This window comes from Megascapheus bottae, chromosome 6, assembly GCF_031878675.1.
Source record: "Megascapheus bottae isolate mThoBot1 chromosome 6, mThoBot2.hap1, whole genome shotgun sequence".
NCBI classification, from domain to species: domain Eukaryota; kingdom Metazoa; phylum Chordata; class Mammalia; order Rodentia; family Geomyidae; genus Megascapheus; species Megascapheus bottae.
In genome coordinates, this window is record NC_143514.1 from 21,140,871 (window position 1) to 21,165,354 (window position 24,484).

Here is a 24,484-nt window from a genome sequence, read left to right on the forward strand (position 1 = left end):
GCAACCTCTGAAGGCAAAAGAGGAATGGGATGAGGAAAAGTGGAAAGAGAAACCCTACAGGATCACACAAGGTGTATGCCCTTCTGATCAGAAGTGGCACAAAAAATGTGGAGTGTCTCTTATAGTCACAGCCAGTGGAAGGGAGTGAGGAAGAAAGATCACTCCTGGCCACTGGGATTTAAGCAGGGTGCAAGGTAGGGCTATGGTTCCCCACTCCCATAACATGGGTGATATTTTCCAAAAGGCTCATTTACTCTCCTACTGTCTTTCAGAAACAAAGGTGGTCTCAGAACATTGCAAAGGGCCTGTGCTAAGTAGTATGTAGGACTGAAGTTCATCAGAATCCCATGAGAGAGAATACAGCCTGCCTCCCACCCCCAACCAGGGCTGTTCCTCTCCATCTTGAGCCAAGGACTGGCCTGCCAGCTCTCTGCTAGCTGGGCTTTGGGGGGAGGGGACAGTTATAAGGCTAAATGATTTCCAAGGACCATAGTGGATGGGAGGATGGGAGGAATACCACTAACTCCCCACCTGCATTGACACCTGGAGAGCTGGAAAATGTTATTACAAAAGGTATTTACAGAGCTGGGAGCGTGGCCTAGTGGTGGAGTGCTTGCCTAGCATGCATGAAGCCTTAGGATCGATTCCTCAGTACCACATACACAGAAAAGGCCAGAAGTGGCACTGTGGCTACAGTGGTAGAGCTCTAGCCTTGAGAATGCCCAAGGATGGTGCCCAGGCCCTGAGTTCATGCCCCGGGACCGGCAAAAAATAATGTATTTACATAGCATGCATTTCCTTTCTCCTATACATTTTTTGGGGAAGGGACACAAACTCTACTGACATATATTACGTTTAAAGTTCCTACCTCCTTTCTTCTCAACAGTGTGTGCTTACCCATTGGTGAACTCTGCTCTTACCTATCTCCTGCATCCAGGTCTTGTTGGTTCAGATCAGCCCTGCTGATCTATTGTGTGTCCATTAGCTCTGACTCCCAGATTCAGACCTTTACTTGGTCATATTCTGGGCGTACCCCTTCTCTTCATAATCAGGCACGCTGGGAGGCAATGGTATTTGCATCTTCTTCTCTGCCCACAACTGAAAGTGTAGGCAGCCTCCCAAATCTCCTTGGGTAGAAACTGGGAGTTGAGTGACACAAGAGTGGATACTGCTCAACTCTGTGCTAGTGGGAATCTCAGCCTCTTCATGGACTAAGGTCAGTCCTGAGCAGTCTTCCTTTCTTGAGCTAAAGAAAACAAAACCAAGCCTGGCAACAGTATCCCTCATATAGTTACTGGGGAGATTAAATTCATATAAATCTTTAATACTTAACACCTACCTGGTCTATTTATTGAGGCTTAAACACCTTAGCAACTACTGTTGTTAGTAAGGATAATGAGAAGTTTCTCAGGGTCAAGGTGAACCTGTTTCATCAGAAATGGCAGAGCCTGGGGCCAGGAGTTTGGTCTAGTGGTAGACTGCTTGCCTAGCATGCATGAAGACCCGGGTTCGATTCCTCGGTACCACATACATAGAAAAAAGCCAGAAGTGGTGCTGAGGATCAAGTGGTAGAGTTTTAGCCTTAAGAAATTCCAAGGACAGCGCTCAGGCCCTGAGCTCAAGCCCAGGACTGGCAAAAAGAAAAAAAAAAAGAAAAAGAAAATGGCAGAGCCTGCTTCTCCATTAATGGATGATGAGCCTAAACTGCCTGACTCCTAGCCAACTGCAGAGGGCATTCTCCCTTGGGAGAGCTAGAGTGAGTGATTCTTGTCCCTTTGTACCTTGGTGCAAACCCTTTCCAGGCATCACCAGCCTAAGGGCCTCCACATGCTTCCTCATCTTTGCCTTTAATCCTTTCTTCATAGGTTTTTCTTCAAAATTTCATTCTCATTTTATACAAGTACTTATTGTATGTAGCACCAAAGAATTCATTCCACAGATTCATCCTCAGTCCCAGCACAATGTGTGGTACATGGCAGTCCCACAATATTTGCTGAGAAAATGATCAAATGATCCACCATGATCTTTCAAGGGTCAGTTGAAATGTTCCTTCCATGGAGCCTTCCTTGATAATGGCTACCCCCATCTTCTCTTCACATTCTCCTATTCTAACACATGCCTCTTCCCTAACAGAGCCCAGACATCTTTGATACTGGACTTAAGGTCCAGTGAACTCTAACAGCATCAAAGGACCTCAGTCTGAATCTAGCAATGCTATGACACTCTGGGAGCTTGAGCACAAAGTCTCCACTTTTTACATGCAGAATGGGACACTAACACCAACTTACTGGGACTTAGTCCACATCTCTGTTCTTTCTGTGCAGCTCTTTCTGTGCATCAACTAGGACTGGGTCTTGCTTCCTGTGATGCATGTTTACTGAATTATTGAGCCACTACTTTCCCTAGCTATTCTCCAAGGGTCTAAGACAGGAGTCCCCTAGAAGAGAGTAGGTTAGAGGATAGTACTAGGTTAGAGGATAGGGTAGTAACAAGGAGGAATGTAAATGGCATTTGGCTCCTAGGACAAGAAGGGAGCAAGTGGGAGCAGAAGTGCCATAAGTCCCTGGAAGTTCTGTCCAAGGATCAGACACTGCAAAGACAAGGCAGAGCCACCCACAAAGTCTGAGCCACAAAGCAAGATTCAGTATCACCAGGCAGAGACAGTGCTTGGTCTGTGAGTGGTTAGATTCTATCTCCTGTCTACTTGCAAATCTAAAGTTCCCTTCATTATTTATTTTTCTACAAAGCCTACAAGAAGATTCTGCTTTCTTGGGTGGATGCTGTTTAATTATCAAGAGACTAAAAATACAATCTTGTTTTATTCACAAAAACAATCTTCCCAGCAGAAACACCATGTGAAAAGCAGCTTCCATCCTGGTGTCAGTGGCTTATGTTTATAATTTTAGCAAGTCAGAGGGCTGAGATCCGAGGCTCTTTGTTTGCAGCCAGCCCAGGCAAAAAAATTAGTTCTTTGGTAGTTATTGCCAATTAATCACCAAAAAACTGAAAGGGGAGCTGTGGATCAAATGGTAGAGTGCCGGCCACAAGTGAAAATGCTCAGAGAAATTACCCAGGTCCTGAATTTCAAGCCTCAGTAGCAACACACACACACACACACACACACACACACACACACACACACACAATGAAAGGAAGAAAGAGAGGGAAAGGAAGAGAGAGAAAAGGAAGGAAGGAAGGAAGAAGGAAGGGAGGGAAAGAAAGAAAGGGAACTTGCACAAATGGAGAAGAGAGATGAAGTACAAACTTCAGCAAAGCTATATGCAGGTGGCACCAACTCACAAGGTGCAGGAGAGAGTCCCCAAGGGTCTCATCTCTGCCCTGCTTTCATTTTTCCCTTGAATCATACCATCCATTTTCCTCCTTCAACTGATTTTGGAAACTGCCTCTTAAGCCCTGTTTTCCCTGCTGAGCCCCACAGCCATCTTTCCATCTGTGTGCTGGCCATGTGGAGGATACCTGGGGTTAACTACAAACAACCTAAGTCTGCAGCCAAGCTCATGGTCCCTACTTTCCCTCCTGACCTCCTCCAACTCATTCCTCCTCTGTATCTGTCATCAGCCAGCCTTGTGATGCCAGAGTTCCTTTTGACTTCTCCTGGACATCTTTCTACCTTATTCTATTCTTTTCTTTTCCTTCCTACCCTATGGCAACTGTCCCAGGCCAGGTCTTCTTTATCTCTTACCTGAGTCAATCTTCCTGCTTGACTGTCCTCTTTTTAAAGCATTCTTACTAGTATTCATCCTCAAGATAGCTCCCCAATTCATCTCCCCAATTAATGTGCCATGGAACACGGTTAGCAGTTCATAATGAATTCCTTCACTTGATATTTTATGTCCTCTTCATCTCTAGCAAATCTTTTGTTTCTACTTACCTTAATCCATTTCCCTCTCCATATACCCTAAACAGTAGCAAACTAGCTAAATATTAGTTAAGCTTCCCAAATATCCTATCCTTTTGCAATTTACCTGGATTTCCTGTTTCTATGCTTTAAAATCCTACGTGCAGTCATTGGTCTAGCTAAAATGTCACCTTTTCCATAAAGGTAATCATTCATTCATCACCAAATATTTATTTAGCATTTATTCTGTAAGAAACATGCTGATTATTTCCACATATCCACCACCCCCTTCTCTTGAACACTCTTGTGCACATACTGAATCCCTTGCTATATTGCAAACTTTGTAGGACCAATATCTTATTTATTTTTATATTATCAACACTGCCTAATAATGTCCCTCGTAAATACTGGGAGTTCAATAATGTTTGTTGAATCGAATGAAGATCTATGCTGTCCACAGTTGTGATTTTGGTTAGTTTAATTCTCCGAGGGCTTTTTTTTTCCTGCTTAAGTATGCATGTCCAGAAAGAAGTAAAAATAAACTAATGATACTTTTCAGCAGCTCCAAGCCTATAATTATAGTTAACTCTCAGTTATCCATGTCATTTGAAAAACAGCATCAAAAAGAATCTTACACCAGAGGAAAAAATCAAAACAAAACAAAAAACTATCACATTATTTTCATCCATCTTCGACAGTCTTGTGTGACTTCTAAGTGAGTTGTTTTTATTGTTGTTGTTTTGTTTTTAGTTCTGTTTGGCTGACCTGCTATATTTGTGTTTGTAGTCTATCAAAAACTGCTAGGGAGAGAGGTGAGGTGAACTACACTTTTGGGGAAAAGCATAGAAAGTAAGAAATAAAACTCTGCTCCATATCACTTCAAAGGCAGGACCCTGGATGAGCACAAATGTCACAGACATTCAAAGTGAGGAATGAATGCAGCAAGGTAGGATGGCTTCTTTATGATAACTGCCAACAGTAGAGACTTCCAGCCCCCTGAATATCCCACTACAGGGTAAGGACTGTGGTTTTGGTTTGGTGACAGTACTTGAACTCAGGGCCTGCGCAATGGCCCTTAGCTTTACCTGCTCAAGGATGCTTATTCTACCACAGGAGCCACATTTTTTTTGGTGGTTAATGGGAAATAAGGGTATCATAAACTCTCCTGCCTACACTGGCTTTGAACCATGATCCTCCAATCTCAGTCTCCTGAGTTGTGAGGATTATGGGCATAAGCCACCAGCACTTGTTTTTGTTTAAGGAAGATGACAAAATTAGCACTGGGAGAATTGAAGTCTGGGATAGAGGCAGGGCTGTGCTTCCAGGCTTGTGGCCCTGGGAACCCCTGCATGCAAATCAAGGAAAGTGAAATTTGTAATTTTGAAATGGTATCCAGATAATGTAGTGGAGGGAGAACCCTTTGCTACTTCTGAGGCAAACAAATATCACATGTGGTGAGTCAGCAGCTGCATTAGTTGGGGAAAATTGATGCACATTTCATGTGTCAGGGAGCTGAATCCCAGAGAATAGAGCAAGCCTCCCAGGAAATGGTTTCTTTATATAGTTCTATCCATTTATTGTTTGATTGGACTTTCTGTATATTAAATTCAAGCTGTTCTGCCACTCACGGGTATTATGATGCGTTGGCTTGGTGGGAAATAATGAAGGTGATGGGATTTTATAGTGTCACATTACAAAGGAGGTGTACCCAACCTCATCCATCTCTCCATCAACTAGCTTGTGTGTGAGCTGGCACTTATATTAAAATGATTTTTTTTCTGATTTAGTTTAATGACACTCCTTTGAGTCCTGACACACTGAATATGATTACATGAGCGAAATGTAATCTTCTTCCATCTAGTCATGGTCAGCAAAGGCTGAACTCTCTTCTCTCCTCAGTCTTACCTTCCCACACACCGATCTGTGGCACAGACCTAGGCTGAGGCGAGAGAGAAGAGGCCAGTGTCTAGCCTGAGAAAAGTTGGCTAGGTGAGTGGGAGGCGAACTCCTGGAGCCAGGAAAAGTTGTGCCTTTGGTAGAGAACTTGAGAGGCCTAAAACTATATGGTACTACTTTCCTTCTTGTCCTAAATAGGTCCTTCTCAGAAGTTTGTTTGAAGTTAGTACTATGCATATGTTCCAAAATGAATTGCTAGGGGAAAGTCTCTACTTTCCAGAAAAGAAATGCCAAGAGTTAGACATTACTAGAAGATGGACACCACATGTAAGATGAATAATCAGTAGAGCGATGGCTTTCTGGAAATGGTTGGCTGTGTGCAGGGTCACCTGCCCAAAGACAAGGCAGGAGGAGTGCTCTGCCTTATCATGTCCAGAGGCACAAGAGGTACTGTGCCTTCCTAGTTACCAGCTATCATGGAAATTAGACCAGCCTCCTGAATGGCCTGAGAAAGCCACTTTCTCTTGGATGAGGGAAATAAAAACACTTGAGCAGTGATTCAGGGGCTCTTCCCCCTGCTAGAGAGAGGGAGGGCCTGCTGCTTTTTATTTACACTATTTTGAGGCAGAATAATTGCGGCTCCTCAAGAGTCGTGTTTGTGTTTATGGTGTGTTTAAAGAGGGAAACAAACAAAACCTCAATCCCTGAGAGGTTGAGATGGATTTGGAGCTATGGCATGAGTACCACCCTGGAAATCCCTGTTCTAAAATTTCAGTGATTTGAGAGGACCAATCCAATGTGATGCTTCCAGTTCCCTGGGTATGAATCAACTTTTCCCTCTTCTGCACCTCTGAAGCCTATGTTCCACCCTTGTTGAAGCAGCTCTCAGTCTGAGAGTAGCCTCTGTCTGTATCTGAGTCAAGACTGTTCTTAAGGCTGTGGCACATGCACAACACCTTGTCTAGTGCTCTGTAACTATATCCTGAGTTGAAAGGAGAGTTCTATACAAGTCTAGACGCGCCCTGCTCACAGCATGCCTACTCTGAGATGCTTGCTGAGAAAGCTTCCTTGGCCTCAACTTTCATACATATGCAGAACTCCTGATTTCTCCAATCTCTACTGCCCCTACTTTCCATTCTAGCCACCATCACCTGCTCCGATTCTCATGATGGCCTCTCCCCAGCAATGGAGCACTAACCTGTACCTATTCCCCTACTACTCAAGATGCTTTGAAAAATAAGCTTAGCAGCTCAAAACACCTGCAGTGGATTCTCATACCAGGCAGAGTAAAAGGCAAAGTCCATATCCTGGTCATGAAGCGCCTGCATGAACCATTTCTCTACTACCTACCTCTCTGGTCTTGTTTCTGATACTTTATTTCCTTCTCTCATGTAGCTCAACCATTTGGGTCTTCTCTCTGGTCCAAATATAGCACAAAGGCCCCTCCTGCCTAGAATGCCATTCCCCATGCTATCCACATCCCTCCAGGTCTCTGCTCACTATCAACTTATTTGAGAGGCCCTTCTTTATCTCCTAATATAAAACAACAACTTCCCCCTTGCTCCACATCCCCTCCCCACTCAGAACTCCCTATCCCCTGTCACATCATATTTTGTTTTTCTCTCATACTTGGTATTATCCATTTATTTATCTATTTACTGTTCCTGTTTGCTAGAATATAAAGTATACAAGACCGTTCTCTTCACTGCTATATTCCCAATGCGTAGTGAACATGCAATAAACATTTATGAAATAAACAATTTTTGAGTATGAAGCTTACCTACGGCTCCCTTTTTGCTCTACCTTGGAGTCTGGAGGAGAGTCTGGCCACGCAGCCCCAAATAGTACAAAAGTTTGATACAAACATCCCTAGCAAGAAGCCCCTTACCCTTCCCCCCTCCACCCTGCTTGACAGCCTGATGTGACAGCAGAGGTAACATCTGGATAGCACTGTCATATGGCCAGCAGGTGATTGTCAAGTGGGAAGGTTGGAGCTGGACAAAACTATTTGGTTGAACAAATAGGTCCCGAGGCTATCTATCTATCTGTCTATATGGCGCTGTGCTAGACACCTATCTTACAAGGGCCTGCCCTAGACGATTGCACATCCCAGGAAGAAAGATACACAAGCATCTGGAATTCATAAAATGTGGCAAAGACAAGATGGAAGGATACACAACTGTAATGGGATGCAAGAAGAGGGCCCCCAGCTCCTGGAAGCTCAGGAAGGTCTCTGAGGGGAGATGATGTGGGCTCAAGCTGGGAAAATGATTCAAGTCCATAAGACTGGGCATAAGAGAAAGGTCATCTCTAGAAGGATGTATTCAAGTTCAAAGGAAGGGAAACGAGTCCCATTTGATCCATTATGTCTGCTCCTTATACTGGACTGCTGGACATCTATTGTGTTGTGTTTCATGCCTGGCACATAGTAGGCATTGACGGAATGAGCATTTCTTTGTTGGGATGCAAATCTGCACTCTCTCTGGGGAATTTCAGCATCAGAGAATGGTCAGTTAAGAAATACCAATCAAGGAAAGACTTTGAAGTAATTTGTTCTATGAAGCATCTTGCAATCAGTCCCCTGAGCAGGGACCCACTCTCATCCAACTGCTATCAGTAGCTGGTGTCCAGGCTGAGGGAGGCACTGGAAGGTGGGCTGGTAATAGGAGAGGAAGACACACATGAAACTCTGGAACTTCAAGGGTTAACAAAAACAGATCTGAGAGTAGCTCCTTTCCTGTCCTGATCAAGGACTCCCAGACCACAATCTTCCTATCTTCATCTCCCAGGCTTGCTCTCTCAGCCTCCTGGAGCCTCAGGCAGGCCCCTTTCCAGGACTGTGTTTTAAAGGGAAATGCAAATCACCTGGAGGCTGCTTCATGCTTGGAAGAAGTAAAAATCGATTCTGTTTTCGTTAAAGTGATTTTTGGACACTGTCAAAAGCTCTCTCATCTCTGAGCATGGGGTGACAGATAGGCTGCCGATCTCAATTATATAACTGAGCCAACCAGTGGCAGCAGGCCACCTCATCAGGACAGAAGCAGATCAGCTCCTCTCCTGAGCCCAATTCCTTGCCCCTGAGGCATCCAAGAGCATCCCATCCCAGGCAGGTCTGCATCCATGATGGATGCTTGCTCATGAGGCTTTCCTTTCCATGCTCCCCCTGCCCCAATCCCCAGTCCCTACTGAGCTGTCCCAAGGTCTGCATCAGATCCTTTGTGATGTCAAACAAATTTAAGAATTGGAAACTGCTTCCACAAAAAAGTTTATACCATTTAATGCACTCCCAAACCAGTTACGTTGGTCTTATTTAATATTGTTCTATGTTATCTCTTCCTTCCATTAACTGAGGTAATTGGGGATTTATTTTATTTATAGCATCAATTATGAGCACTGAAATTAGTCCTGGAATGGTGCATTTGGGAACCCAAGTGTCCGGGGAGCACAAAGGAAGGTTGGGCGCAGCTCAGGGGGTCTTCCCCATCAGCATAGGAGGCTGAAAGGAATGCTGTCTTCAAGACTTGGTGGCAGTCTGATTTGTCATTATTCTTGTGTGCTTAAGGTATTTTCAATTATTAAATAAACGATGATAATTGGCTTCAAGAGATCCCTCCCTAGAGGTCACCTCATAATTTATGAGTGAGATGCCTGGGAAAGCAGACAGAGCTGGCAACAGGAGGAGCAAATGCCTTCTCTCACCCTGGGCCTCCTCTCAGCCTGTCAGACTCTGCAAAGGAGCTGAAGACTGGCTTTCTCCAGATTGAAGAACAAGAGCTTGGGGAAGGAGAAAGGCAGGCAGGGGTCAGAGACAGGAAAAAGGAGGTGTCTGTTATGAACTGTTGGAAGAAACTGGACTATGGGTGGGTGTTGGTTCTCCGTATTCCATAACCAGTTGGGACTCAAATGGTAGTATAGAGTAAGGAAAAGATAGGCTTGAGTATGGTTATCACAGAACTAGGCTGGAGAGAGAGAGATGATTGTCCAGGGAAGAGCCAATGAAGGCCTCCAGGAGGGATAAGAAGATGCCAGTAAAGAAGGACCAGGGCTAGGACAGGGCAGCAGGGCCAGGGTGACAGTGTAGGCCCTACAGGCTCAATCTTTGATTCTACCCTTCCTCCCCCAAGAGACCACAGGTAGGTCTAGAAAGGACTGAGAACAGTATCAGGCCAGGCAAATGGAGAGGGTGCCCCATCTTCACTGACCCATCCATTAAAAAGCTTTTTGTCAAGCATCTGCTATGTATAGTCAAGTAAATGATGCCAACTTTTGACTCAAGTCAAAGCAGCCTGATTTTGCCCTGAGCTACACTAGCCAGGGTGGAGCCTTCTTTCTAGCAATTTATCTGAGTTTAAGGATGATACAACTAACGGTCCTTTCTTGTTCATTTGGTTCTCTTCCCAAAAGTCAGACACTTTTCATCATACATGCGAAATAAGAAAGAAATTCCATCATCAGTTGCAGGCCGAGGAAGTCCACAGGGCCCAAAGTCAGAGGAATCACACTTCTCCCCATACAAGCATCCTCCTCTTCCTCTTTGCAGTCACTCCTTGGCAGTCTTCTGCTTCCTCACCCCCATGCTAACAAAGGAGATATGAGGCTAAACCAATTCACCTCCCCATATTGCATCTGCTCCTTGATCTACAGGATGCATGCCAAAGGAGATCAGCAGCTTCCTCTGAGGCAGCAAAATTCTGGGTGCTTCTCTTGAAGCAACCATTAATTCCTAAGGCAGCCTTACAAAGGGTATAGAAGAAATGCTTGATTTATAGAGTCTCTGTGTGCCTTGCACAGTGCCTGGCATACAGTACTCACTGGGTGGTTGTATTCTGGACTAGCAATATGACTAGAATAGATTATAACACTCTAAGGAGATCTAAAAAAGTAATAACCCTGAAGTTCTGATTTCTACCTAGGGGCTCTAATGGAGGAAGGAGCAATAGGAGCAATGGAATGAGAGAACAGGCCCTGAAAGCAGCCAGTGTGGAGTGTCAAACTCATCTCTGCCCCTTATCAGCTATATGACAATGGAAAATTTACTTAACATCTCTGAGCCTCACCTTCTGTATTTATATCTAAGGCTATAAAAACTTTTCCTACCTACTAGGCTTCTGTGAAGGCCTAGAGATAATATATGCAAAGTACTTAGTACACTGCTGACACGTAGTAGATACCCATATGCTGTTATACTACTAATAAAAAGTAATAGGCCGCCGGCCAGTGAAGTTTCCATTGGTCTCCTCTGGAACAATCCCATTTTAACTCGGACACCCATCAATCTGCCCCATGTTTATTCCTCTCCAGGTCTCTCCCTCTGCTATCCTGAATACCCTAAGAGGCACTTGAGTTCTGGATAGTCACCCACGCCAGGAGTGCACTGGATGTTGGGAAAGGGTGACTGCTCATGGATAAAGTCCTCTTCACAAGGGTGAAAGGCTGATCAGGGTCGGCCTCGAAAGGACAAAGGTCCTGCCAACTAGCCTATTATTTCTAAATATCTCAGTATGGATAAAGCTCACATCTACAACTTGAGGACAAAGTCAAATAACCATTCTTACCTACTCTGGGTGAGCAGCTGTTTGAAGAAGTGTGTGTGTGTGTGTGTGTGTGTGTGTGTGTGTGTGTGTGTGTGTGGCATAGGAGGAAAAGGCAAGAGAGTGTCCATTACTCAGTCAGAGATAAAGGAAATGATCAAACTGATCAAATATGGTATTCTCAAATGGACGGGGACACCCCTTCTGCTCTTCCTCTTGCTGTTCCCTTCCCCTCCCATCACAGGATGACAAAGCTTAAAAGGGCTTCTCACTAGTAAGCACCCGCACAGCCACTCACACAGCCCTATGGAAAAACGGACACCACTATCACCACGGGATTTCAGCCAGAAAAAATCAAATCACCAGGATGCCACCACCTGAATTGTCGAAGACCAAATAAAAAGCTTCATGAACTCTCCATCAGCAATATAATGCTTCCTGGCCTAAGCAAACAGAGAGCCCGCATATGAATTGTGGAGGGATTTTGCATTAGCCTTAGTGGCTTCCAACAGCTAAAGCAGAAACTCCTATGAAATCTATGTTTCCATAAACTGGCTTTTTATTGGCTCTAATCCTGTTAGGGTGAACACCATAATCTCCTTTCTGAGCCCCTTCCCTTGATGGAAAGCTGTACAGTCCAGCACCATAAATACATTTTTGTGACCTCAATGGAGAAGATAACTCAGAGAGCTGGAGGAGGCAGAGTCACGGAGACCTTCCTCAGCACCTGTCCCTCTCCTGATCATATTGCTGCTTCTGTTTGATCACGCAATCCATTCATTCAGACCATCAATCTCATAGGCATGAAGGGAGGTCAAGCTATCCATCACTGACTCAATCTGAGAAATCAAAACTGCTGTTTTCTTACTGAGGGGCGGTGAAGAGAATGAAAATTGAGGTGCCTTGATTGGAAGAAAATCTGAGTTCGCCTAGTGTCACTTAGAGAAAGTCCGATCAGAGCCACTGAACCTTGAGCCTCTGTGGTAGCAGAGGAGAAAAGTTAGGCAAGAGAAGAAGCAGCTTACATATATCCACATATACTATGAGAAGAAACACAGGAAGGCTCCAGAGAAGTAGTCTTGATGTTTCCATACACCATTCACCAAACTTCTCACAGCCCTCTTCCTCCACACCCACTGCCAGGACCTCTCCTGGACAGCCCATAGAAGCACAGAAGTACAGAAGAATGCAGTCACCATCACACACACACACACACACACAATGCATGGCTGTAAAAAAAAAAACAGTGACTTAATTTCCTACTTTTTATTTAAAAAAAAATCTACACATGCCCACCCCATAATCAATTCTGAGCAAGTCACCCACCCTCAAACAAACCACTCAGGTGCTTTCTGCTTCTGATGACGTCACTCTCCTGCTTCCCACGACCTGGAGGAAGGCCACTCTTCTTGCCAAATCAATCCCCACTCATGTCTCCGCACAATGCTTCGTGATCCGCCCCTCCTCCCCCGCCCTCCAGGTGCAGTGCTGCACGGGTGTACTCACTTACCCCAGTGTGGTCATGGTGACAATGGTGTACCAAAAAGAAGCCGGGATGCTCGTGAACTTGCTGGCGGAGGAACCCTTCTCCGCATAAAACATCACGGTGGCGAAGATGATGATGGCCATGGTGAGGGAGAAGAGCAGGAAGCCGAGTTCCGAGGCACAGCTCTTGAGGGTGTAGCCCAGGATGCGCAGGCCCTGGGAGTGGCGCGAGAACTTGAAGATCCTGAAGACGCGGAAGACCCGGAGCGTGACGAAGGCTCCGGACACGTCTTCGTTGTTGGCCATGACCAGGCCGATGTAATAGGGCATGATGGCCACCACGTCGATGATGCTCATGACGCTGCGGATGAAGCGGTAGCGGCTGGGCGCGGCGAAGAGCCGGAGCAGGTACTCCACGGTGAAGATCATGACGCACGCCGTGTCCAGGCAGAAGAAGGCCACGGAGTAGCGCTCCCCGCAGGGCAGTTCTTTGCTCCCCGGGACCGTGCCGCAGGGCACCGTCTCCACCACGTTGGTGATGACCGAGACGGCGATGAAGAAGCCAGTCACGTAGTAGAAGACCAGAGCCAGGGTGCTGGTGTGGGGGTTCTCGAAGGCGCGCCACATGGTCTGGCGGAAGCTGAGCGAGGGCATGGACTCCTGGTTGTTCTCCGAGTCGTTGTCGTCCATGAGGCGCTCGGCGTTCTCCCGCTTGCGGTCTTTGTACTCCTCGTAGCAGCAGTCTCCGATGATCTCGGGGAGGATGCCGTAGAAGGCCAGCTCGTCGTCGTAGGCCGAGATGCACTCGTAGCGCGGGTAATGCAGCTTGCCGGTGCGGTAGAAGTTGAGGACGCAGCGGAACACTTCCGGGTCCCGGTCGAAGAAGTATTCTTTGGTGTCCTCGTTGAAGAAGAACTCCTTCTCCGTGCTGCCCAGCAGCGTGTCCGGATAGCGCTCCAGCGTGGTCCTCCACGTCTGGAACCGTCGTCCGCTCACGTTGAGCACGATCAGCTCGTCCTGCCGTTTGTTCTTATCCGCCGGCGCTAAGGGCATCGGGCAGTTGGCCACGGGCATCCATCCGATGGCCGCAGCCCTGGCAAAGGGCAGCCAGGCTGCAACTCCCGCCGCCATGGTGACTCCAGTTCTTGCTCACTTTTGGACACCAGCTTGGAGTGTCTTCGGCGGCAGCCCCTGGGGACAGGAGAGAGCAGAGCAAGGACTGAGTCCCTCTGGAGTCAGCGGGGATATAAGGGGGTGGGGGTCACTGGTGAGGGACGGCCCGAGTCTCCAAGGCCAAGTCATAGACCCCCGAAACCACCACGCAGTGGAGACTGGGACGCCCTTCCTTCTTTCTTAGCTGGGAGAGAGAGCAGCACGCAGGGGCTGGGACCAGGCCGGGCGGGGGTGGGAAGGGCTGGGAGGGGCTGGGCTCACCGGATGTTGCTGACGGCCTGACCAATCAGGTTCCAAGAAGGCTCTGGAGTATTTGGAGGGAAAGCCTCTCTCATAGGAAGGTGTGGGAAGAAGAGGGTAATAATCAGCTCTGAAAGGTTATGGCGTTTATCACGAATTTAAATTGGGAGAGGGTAAATGAGTTCTCATTAAATGAATTTAAAAGTGGGATAAACATGCTAATTTTTATTTCCCTCTTCATCCACCAGGGTAATCAGGGGTGGGGGTGTGAATGAGGGAGAGCGGGTAGATACATCCTTTCCATTCCTTCCCCTAGAGGAGGATTGTAGGGCGGCCGCTTTTCTGGAAATGTCTCTGCAGCTAGAGTGACCGTTGATGCCAGTTCCCACGGAGAAGGCTTTCTCTGGCAGAGTTGCTAGGCTTTGGGATACTTCTTCACCCCATTCCTTGTCCTAACAACCCACGATCCAATCAGCGCTTCTCCGGCATGATGTCCTTCATGGGAAAGGTTAGGGGGGCCGGGTAGGGTCTCTCACTCACAAGGACTTCTTGGATTCTTGGGTCCATATGCATTCCACACATTGTCTATCCCCCATCCTCCCAGGAACTTGATCCACATTCGTTGCCTTCCCTTGATTCTCAGCCTCTCATCTCCATCTGCCCAGCACCCAGAGTTCCCTCTAGTTATATAACAATATTTCTTCCCATGCCAACCTCTCTCACCTGGCCCCTACCACACCCTTTGAAATCCTTCCCGAGCTGGGTCACCCTGTCCCTTCATCCACATTTCTCCATCACCTGCATAGATGGAAAGGACAGTGGTGTGGAGAACTATATTTGGCTTTGGGAAACAGATTTACCTTCCCAAATCTGGCTTTTTCAAGACGATAGTGAAATGACTCTGCAATCCCCAAATGTATACCATCTGTGGGAAGACATGTGGTGACACAGAAACACGTAACAGTGATGGGAAATTGTTTGGGGTTGGCACACTCGTCTCCATAATCCTAAACTCATCACACAGAACAACTCCTAACTCAGAATTATTTGGATCCTGTTGGCATTCACGTGGTTTGACTCTGTGTTTAAATAAATGAGGCAGAGGAGAGTCTTGGAAGTTGTTTTCTTTTTATTTTTTTCCTTTTTTTCTCTGCCTGTTATACAAAGTCTTGGAACACTGCTTCACCTGCCCCTGACTTCCAGATCCTCTGGTTTCTCTCGGTCCTCAGCTGCCACAGGACTTTTCCACCGGGATGACTCTGAAACTAGACAGTTTCTGATTGTGTTTTACCTCATAGCCTATAAAATAAAATCCAAACTTCTTAGCCAAAAATCTCAGCATCTCCACAAATGGATCCTGGCTTAACCTTCTAGATGAGAGTCCATGTGCCAAGCCTAGCCTCCAGCAACAAGAGCAGAGACTGGCTTGTGAACAGACCCTGCTTGTCTGTCTCTCTGGGCTATCCTGCTTGTGTTGGCCCTCTCACTCTTCCTATTGAATCCTGTTCATTCCCTCTGTGATATGCCTCTTCTCCCACTGTGAGACTTTCTTCTTCTGCTAGGCTCTCAGCACCTTGCTTACCTTTCTGCTCTAGCAACCACCATGCTGTAAAAACTATTCCAGATACTTTGAGCATGTTTCTTTAACAACTGTGGCTGACAATAGTGAACTCTATGCTCTAAAGGTCTCTACAAGGCATCTCACTCCATCTCATAGCAAGCGGAGCTAGGCACTGGTGGCTCATGCCTGCAATGCTAGCTATTCGGGAGGCTGAGGTCTGAGGATCATGGTTGGAAGCCAGCCTGGAAAGGAAATTCTAAGACTATCTCCTATAAACTACTCAGAAAAAGCATTAAATAGCATTGTGGCTCAAGTGGTAGAGGGCTAGCCTTGAGCAGAAAGAGGCTCAGGGACAGAGCCCAGGTCCTGAGTTCAAGCCCCAGGACTGGCAGAACAAACAAACAAACAAATAAACAAAAAAAACCTTCTAGGCTTAGGGATGCAAAGCAGCCTCTAAAACTATAAGCTTTCTGGTTCAGGCATGGATTCCACTCCAAGTGGTTTACTGAGTGTTGAGGTTGATCACAACATTATGTGTTTCCAGGACCATTTCCATGAACCTCACCCGAATCCTTGCAAGGATAGATGCCACTGTAGTCTTCATTTTGCAGATGAGGAAGATGAAAAAAAATAGTTTTAATGAGTATGAAAAGATCAACAAACAGGCAGGAAGATGTAAACCCAGGCAGTCTTAGCATGGAGTCAAGAGTGCTGCCAGGCCGCTCTCTGCCTCTGCCCATTCCTCACTAAGCTCTTTAAGTAAAAAGACCACAGGGCCTCAAATTCTCCACCACAGCTTAGTGGGTAGCATAGTGCGGTGTTCAAGCTAGAAATCCTGTTTTACTGATGTTATTTCTGTTCCATTGATTCTACTCTATCCTTTGCTAATACATCTCAGGGGCTGTCAGGGTTGAGACTTCTCTCTTCAAACAGACAATGAGCTCTTTAAGACAGAGATGAATCCATAGCTTCAGTCAAGTGTTTACAAGGAGCTTTTTGCCTCAGTTTCTCTACCTACATACTAAGAGGAATTTTCACAAGTTCCTCTGCTCCCTAGTAAAGGAAGGTTGATTCAGCCATACATATGACAATGGCATTTCCTATCAGTGTCACCATTCAGAGAATAGAAAAACGGTGTGGGCCTGATGAGCTCTTGATTACTGGAACTGTAGAAAGACTGGGGTCACTCATCCATGGCAATGGGTCATCTATACACCACTGGCAGGAGGATGCAGAATCATCTCCTGCATTTTGTATCTTTCTGCAAGAAATTCACTCTTATCATGAACCTTGCTCTCTTTGGATTAGGAGGCTTTCCAATCCCCTAACAATGCATAGCTAGGCTGCCAAAGGACCAAAAGCACTGCAACCAAACCCACGAGCTAAACACTGGTCACAGATGACTAACTCTGACTCACTTAATGTTTACTGAGCACTGATAATGTTCTGGACACTGTCCTAGGCACTTTTTTTTTGTGCCAGTCCTAGGGCTTCAACTCAGGGCCTGAGCACTGACCTTGAACACTTTTGTTCAAAGCTACTGCTCTCCCACTTGAGCCACAAGTGTATGTGGTACCAAGGAATCAAACCCAGGGCTTCATGCATGCTAGGCAAGCATTCTACCACTAAGCCATATTCGTGACCCTGTCCTAGGCACTTTTACATAAAATTTTTACTTTATTTCCACAAAAACCCTCTGACCTTTCTTCTATAGGTTATGGGTTATAGATTAGGAATCAGAAAGTTTTTTTTCCCAATTGCAAAGTCCCCTGGGTATAGGTGTTAATAGTTTTCAGTCATTAATCAGCTCATGGCCAAATGGCTTTCCTGACCTAGGTGCAGTTAAATACTGACATTCCCCACACAAGAGGCAGGATACAGAGATACAGAGACTTTCTCCCCATCATCCCCAGGCAGCAGAGAACAAGGGCTTGGTAAACCTTGTATTCCAGTTTCAGTTGTATCCTGAACTTGGAAAAAAGTGATTGGCTGTGTAGGCCATAGCATTCTCATCTGGAAAATGAAAGAATGGGAAAAAGAGGAACAGAGGGTCCTTTGGTTCAAATAATCCCTAACTCCACTGGCTCCAAGATACTGAAGCAATAGCTCAGGCCTCACAGAGACTGCTGCATGACAGCTGCCCATGTAAAGCGGGAAGTAGAGCATCTGGGCTTGTTGCTGTGGGGATGCAATTAGCCTGAGCCTCATCTCAGCAGAGGGAGTTCTGGGAATTCCTGATGAGGCATGTGCCCAGAACAGGGCACACAACCTGCGTCACTTGGAACCCAGAGCAATGTGAGGCTTGGTCTACTCACCAAACTACTGGTTATCCTCCAAGATAGTAAAGGGAGACAAGACACAGATCCTAGGCCTTGGACCTTTGACCCTTCCTGGCTTTATCCCATCATAGAATCTAGAGACACAAAGGTTGGAGGCTGGAGGGGGGTGCGGAAATCAAATGGCAAAGTGTCAGGAATATCTAAAAGGTATCCTGTGGAACCCTGCCTGGCCAGACAATGCCTTTCTTTCCCTTGCATTTTCACAGTTTGGGTTCACCTGATTCCTGAGCTCCAGTGTGAGGCACCTGCCAGGCTAAGCCCCATCCCCTTACCATGTCCTCTTTCCCAAGGGCCACAGGTATCTTACAAGCTGGTTTCAGATAGTTGAGAGTTCAGGAGCAGGCATAAACAATCCTCACTCTATCTTAACTCTGCTCCGAAGGCCAAACCTTTACTCCATGAATTAATTCAGGACAACTTTCCTAAAGACAGACAAGCAAGTACAAGGCTCTTTCTACAGCTGGAACATGGCCCAAATCTGTTCTCTTGATAAAAGTTACCAATAAGGGAACAATTAATTCTTTGTACATTTAGAGCATTTACTTTCTGTGTACATGTTTGTGCATGTGTACATACATGTGCATGCATACATACATGAGCATGTACACATATTTTAGAAAATGTTGACAAGTATCCCACACCAGATACTATACCCTAGACCATGCCAGCCATACCCGCTATACAACACCCAGGCATGTTTTGGCTCAAACTGGGTTTCTCCATGGCTCACACTGCAGTGCTCACTCTGATAGCACCAATACTTCCTGGCGGCCCCATTTCCAACCAATGGTACCGCGCATACCTCAAATGCCAAGGTTTTACTAGGACGTGGATGCTTCACAAATGAAAACTCTGAAGCTATTTTTTTTTTTGGTAGAAGTGTATGATAGTGAGAAAGATTTGTCAGGGAGGGGGGCTGAGGAAGAGATTTAAAACAGGTAAGTTCAGAAAATGACAAAAGTGAAAAATCTTGGGAAGAGGACCATGTTCCTCTTGCTTAAAAAAGAAAAATCAGCCACTCCATTGAACAGCTTCTGTTTTGAAAGTAGAAGACCAAAATATGGACACAATGGATCCGACAGAGTGAACAGACAGATAGCCTTCCTGGGATTTGACACCTAATCTTCAAAGCTACAAAACTGTCACCTCATCAAAGTCTGCCCTTCAATGACCTCAGTGTGGAGTTTCTGGAAACTTATTTTCCATAATCTTAAATCAATACCTTGGTCCAGAGTGAGGCCTGTCTGGGGACAGGGGAAAGTGAACAAGATGTATATGGAAGATGTTTTTCCCAGGTCCAAATGACTTGGTTAGTAAGGTATAATAGGGTGAACCAAACTGGTGATTTGGGGGGCACAAGCCCGGGGCACAATCCCAGGACACAGGCATCCTCTCCACAATGCTACTTCTAGGTTGGACAGGGCAGTTTCCTGAACTCTCAAAGTCTTTCTCTTTTTCCTTATTTCTCTCCAGCCTCCTCAACACAAAAAGAAACATGCCATGGATCTCTCTTCCTCTGGGGGTCCTTTGTATACTTGCTTCCTTGTTGCATTCAAGTGGAGACAAGGAAAAGTAAACACATCATTTCCTTTCCATGTGCCCACATGTGTCCTCGCGGGGAATGTGCACATGCATTGAATTGAATTCGTGCGTGTCCCTTCTACAGCGATTCAACATCTAGGCTCTCTCGAAGTAACAGTAAACGAGGTATGTGCATTTAAGCAGCACCTACATTAATGCGAAATACAGCCACGTACATCCAGTGTTATAAACGGATCTTACAAACCTATGCCCCCAGGAGAAAGTTCAGGCACGCCAAGCCTTCTCTCTGCCTCAAGATTCGAGGTCTGGAACCTCAGCCTGTTGCCCACTTACCGGATCTGCTTGGGATAAAAGCAGAGCATCTTGGTCCTGACTCAAATGCCTGCATTAAACAAGTCCAGGAATAGAGTTGACTCCAGGTAACTTTATTGCCCAGACCCACCGGCCCCTCATCCCCAGTGTAAGCACCTGCCGAAAGCGGTCTCTGGAACCTTGTCCCCCAGGGCCCCGACGGGCCCTGTCACTTAGAGAGCTAGCCCAGCGCTCCCATACTCAATGCAGGGCCCCCAGCCCCTGGAAGGCACACCGCAGGCTCGCCGGCCCGAGAACTTTGAGAAGCGCTTCCAGCTTTCACTCTCAGCCATTTCTCTCCTTCTCCACTCACAAAGAGCACAGACCCAACAAGCCTTCGCCACCTGCCGCCAGATCCCGGGGCGCTGCTTCCAGCACCCCTGATGGAAGACAGGCCAATGGAAAGAGGGCAGAGGTTCACACCCCCACCCCCAAACCTCACAGCTCCTCACTGCCCAGAGGTGGCTCCACAGCCCAGGGAACCGACGCCCCCAGGCCGGCTGCCTGCTCCCCCCCTCCAGGCATCGGCCCCACCCCCAATCCTTCCGGCGCCCCAGCGCCCACCCACCCGGGTGCGGGAGTGGGAGGGTGTCGCGTGGGCAGCTGGAGCAACAGGCGTGGGAGCCGCGCTCCTCGCACTTGCTAGCTCCAGAAGGCTTCGGTCGCGTCCCTCTTACCTGCGGCGGAGCGAGCCCCAGGCCCCGTGCCCCGCGCCCCGCGCCCCGCGCGCGAGGAAGCAGCGGCCGGCCGGGAGCCGGGGGAGGAGGGGGTGCGCCGAGGCTCCGAGCGCCCAGCCTCGCGGGGAAGCGCCTAGCCGCCGCCGCCGCTCGGGCGGCTCCTTCTCGCCCGCGAAGTCTCGCTCGCTCCCTCTCTCGCTCGGTCGGTTCGTGCGTCCGTCGGTCCTCGGGGCCCACCCTCCCCCGCCGCCACTGCCGCTGCCGCCGTGGCTCCAGCCCCGGCTCGCTCGGCTGCGCGTCCCTTCGCCGCCTCGCCGCTCTGCTCCCGGGCTCGCGGGCTCCCTCGCCGGCTCGATCGCTGCCCCCGCTGTTGGCGGCGCGGAACGGATCTCAGCCGGACCGGCCGCGGGGTTGCCTCTCCGAGGTCCCTTCTCCCGGGGAGGCGGCGGGGGCGCGGCGCGGGCGGGGCGGAGAGGGGAGTCCGGGGGAGGCGGCGAGGCTGCGCCCTCGGCTCCCTACCGAACCCCGCCGGCCAAGCGGCCCCAGGCCGGGCCGGAGCGCGGCGAGCTTCCAGGCAGAGGAGGGAGAGAGGAGGAGGACCGGGAGCCTCGCGGCGGGAGGGTGCCCGGGGCGAGGGCGTGCGAGGGGGAGTGACTCCGCGCGGGGGTGTGTGTGAGTGTGACTGTGTGTGTGTGTGTGTGTGTGTGTGAGAGAGAGAGAGAGAGAGAGAGAGAGAGAGAGAGAGAGAGAGAGAGAGAGAGAGAGAAAGAGGGGCGCGCGCGTGAGCGGGAGGGGTGCTGGGGTGGGGAGGGGGGCGGGGAGACAGCCTGGTGCGTCTCCTGGAATCCTAGGGTGTGCCTGGGGGGTGGAGGAGTGTGCCGACGCGGGTGTGAGCGCGCGTGCCGGCGAGGGTGGGCACGGTGGGGAGCGTGGCAAGGTGAGCTTGGCGTGGGGTGGGGGAGGAGCCGAGAGTAAGGCGTGAGCGTGGTTCGGGGGCGTGTGTGACAGGAGACTCGGGCGAGGTGGCCGGCAGCGCCGGCGTGTGCACGCGTGGGGCGTCTGCGCCGAGCTGAGTGTCTTTTTCTCACTCCCTGTCCACGCGGGCAGCAGCACCTGCTTGAGGCAGAGCGGCCACTTGGCCAGGTGGAACCGATCACCGCGCGAGCTTGATGGCTGACCCCCGGACTGTCACCGGCGTTGGGGAGGCTGGAGAGGGCCCTGGAGGCACAGATTGCCTGTACCCCGAGTCAGAGCGGCTCCCCTGCTGGAGCCTGGGGACACGTTCGGAAGGTCAGGGGGAGCTCTCTTTCCCGCACCACTACGACCCAGCACCTAGAATCAAGAATCTGGACTTGGGGCGAGAAGTCTCACAGCGGAACCGGTCCCCACCCTCCCAGAGCCGACCCTGATCCTGGGTCTCCACTCCCGGAGACCTCGGATCCCCACCTCTGAGTGCCCAGGACCGGGAGTGCGAGAGAGGCTGGCGTGCGTCCCCGGGGGCAGAGTGTGCAGCCCACGGGCTCACCCTCAGGGCCATGGCACACAGAGGACGCAGCCCTCGCCCAGGAGCTGACTCGAGCCGGATTTCTCAGTGTCTCTCTGGCCTGGGTGCTGGGATTCCCAGGATCGGCCTGCCGCTCAGAAGGCACACGGCTTGGTGCCTTGGCAGAGACCAGGAATGCTTGGCTTGGAAGATCCCAATTCTTAAGTGTTGAGAGTGTGCTGAGACTTTGAGGAAGGGAAACGCAAAGTGTGCAACAAGGGTGAGGATGAGCTAGTCAAAGGGAGTTCTAGACTCTCTTCTGGCAAAAGACTTTTCTGAATTCAGAGTGGGTCACCTGGCTTCTGACAATTCCTAGCCCTGATTCAGGATAAGGAGTAAGGGTTCCTGATTGTGGTCCCAGCCCCTGTGCGTCTCTGGTAGCTTGGAGCCCACGCTCTCACGCTGTTTAACCCCCCCTTAAGTGTTAGTGTCGGCCTGCAAGGTGCACAACTGGCCCTTCAAGAGGGGGGTGTGGGCCCAATTAGCATTTGCCAGGAGTCCCAAAGTGTTATAGCATTTGCATGCTTATTTGCATATAGTAATAATGATCAACAACACTGCCACTCCCTGGCAGACCAAGGAAGAATTCAGGCAAGGCCCAGGCACTGATCTTCCCTTCTCCTCCATTCAGGGGAAGCTTCTCTGACCTTTTGGAGAAGGTGCCTCGGTCTGTGGGTGGACAGGTCCCAGGAAGAATACTTCCCTTTGGTCTTTGACTCCATCTTGGGACAGTGGAAACCAGGTATTTTATTTCTGCCCAGGTTTGAACTCCTGTGTGTCCCTACCACTGCTTTGAGGCTTTGGGGGTACCTCAGAAACTGGGTCTGCCCCAAAGCTTAGATGTTTCAGGGAACAGTTAGCTGGGGCTAGCCATACACCCTGGAGTGGTCAACTAGTGGAGCAAGTAATCTTTGTGGACCCTGTAATCTCTGTCTTCATTGGGGAGGTGGGTGGATTTATTCAGATATTTCTTCCCTTTTCACTCCCATTCATTCCATGCTCATATGCCAGGGTCTAAGTGAAATAGTTTTTCATCTACGAAGTCTAGAGAAAACTATAAGACTTCTAGTCTAGGCCAGTAGGAGTTTTGTTGGCAGCACTCCCCATAGCCAGGTGACCTGGAAAATAGAGACCAAGTCAGGGAGAGCAGATCCCTGGCCTGGGGGTAGTTGGATGACTCTTGTAACAGGCACCTCCAGGGACCACTAGCCCACCATTGCTTTCCAGCACTACCCTGTGTCTGCCCCCCCCCCACCCCCTGCCTGTGGCCTGGCCTGGCCGGGATTTTCACTTGCTTTTCCCCCATGACACGGCCGCTTTTCCTTTAACTCTCGGTTTCTATTTAAAAAGCTAATTTGGGAGCTTGTCGATGCTCCCAATTCAGACATTTTAAATAGGAACTGAAAAGTCAGGAGCTGCCAGGGCACTAGATTTCCTCGTCTTGCCAATGGCACAGCTGAGGCATTGGTTCAGTCACTGAACTGGCCCCGGCTGTGTGTGTGTGTGTGTGTGTGTGTGTGTGTGTGTGTGTGTGTGTGTGTGTGTGTGTGTGTGCACATGCATATGCCAGGTGATGTGTGTCTGTGCCACTGCTTCCTAGGCAAGGATGCGCTGTGCAAGCTTAGTCTTTGAAGCTTGCCTGAGTGACCCAAAAAGTGGCTCCTACCCTTCTTTACAGTGGATCTCCTGCTTCAGTAATCTGCCTCATGTTGGGGAAGGAATTTTGGAGGTGGGTCTGTTTCTCTAAGGGTTGTAGGCTTCATACTTCCAAGTAGAAAAAAAAAATGAAGTACAAATTTTATGTATCAGACTGCCTGGCTTTAAATATGCCTAGTTGTGTGACCTTGGACAAGCTATTTCACCTCTCTCTACTGTGATCTCCTCATCTGTAAAATGTCAGTAAATGACACTAGCTGTCTCATAGGGTTGTGAAAAGTAAATAAATTAGCATAAAGCACTTGGTGCTGTGTTTGGAGCGCAGGAATACAATAGTATTGTTATTGTTCGAGATAGGAGTGGTACAAGCAGAAGGTGCAGAGAAATAAGGCTAGGGAGAAAGAACTGCCAGACTGAGTACAAGTATGTACACACACACACACACACACACACCAATAACTATGCTAAGCAGTAGCCCACAATTAGTTGAGCTCACCTTGTTGGGATAGCTTTTTTTTATCGAGCTACAGAAAGGGGAAAGTTTCTGGTAACGGAATAAGAGGAAGGATCTCAAGGTGGGGATGAAGAAGGGGCTGGCCATATCTGAAGCCCTCGAGTTTCCTCAGAGGAT

The 24,484-nt window shown here is 48.5% G+C and overlaps 1 protein-coding gene across 2 annotated transcripts in view; it reads right to left on the reverse strand.

Moving 5' to 3' along the window:
• Kcnd3 (potassium voltage-gated channel subfamily D member 3) overlaps positions 1 to 21,343 on the reverse strand; it is a 218,620-nt gene extending 197,277 nt beyond the window's left edge. For both annotated transcript variants that reach the window (XM_090334430.1, XM_090334429.1), the window contains exons 1-2: positions 20,655 to 21,343; positions 12,797 to 13,962 (exon numbers count right to left, since the gene is read on the reverse strand). In XM_090334430.1, the coding sequence (XP_090190556.1) occupies positions 12,797 to 13,902 (1,106 nt within the window). In that variant the 5' untranslated portion in view covers positions 13,903 to 13,962; positions 20,655 to 21,343. The remainder of the gene's footprint in view (positions 1 to 12,796; positions 13,963 to 20,654) is intronic.
• Positions 21,344 to 24,484: the final 3,141 nt, after the last annotated feature.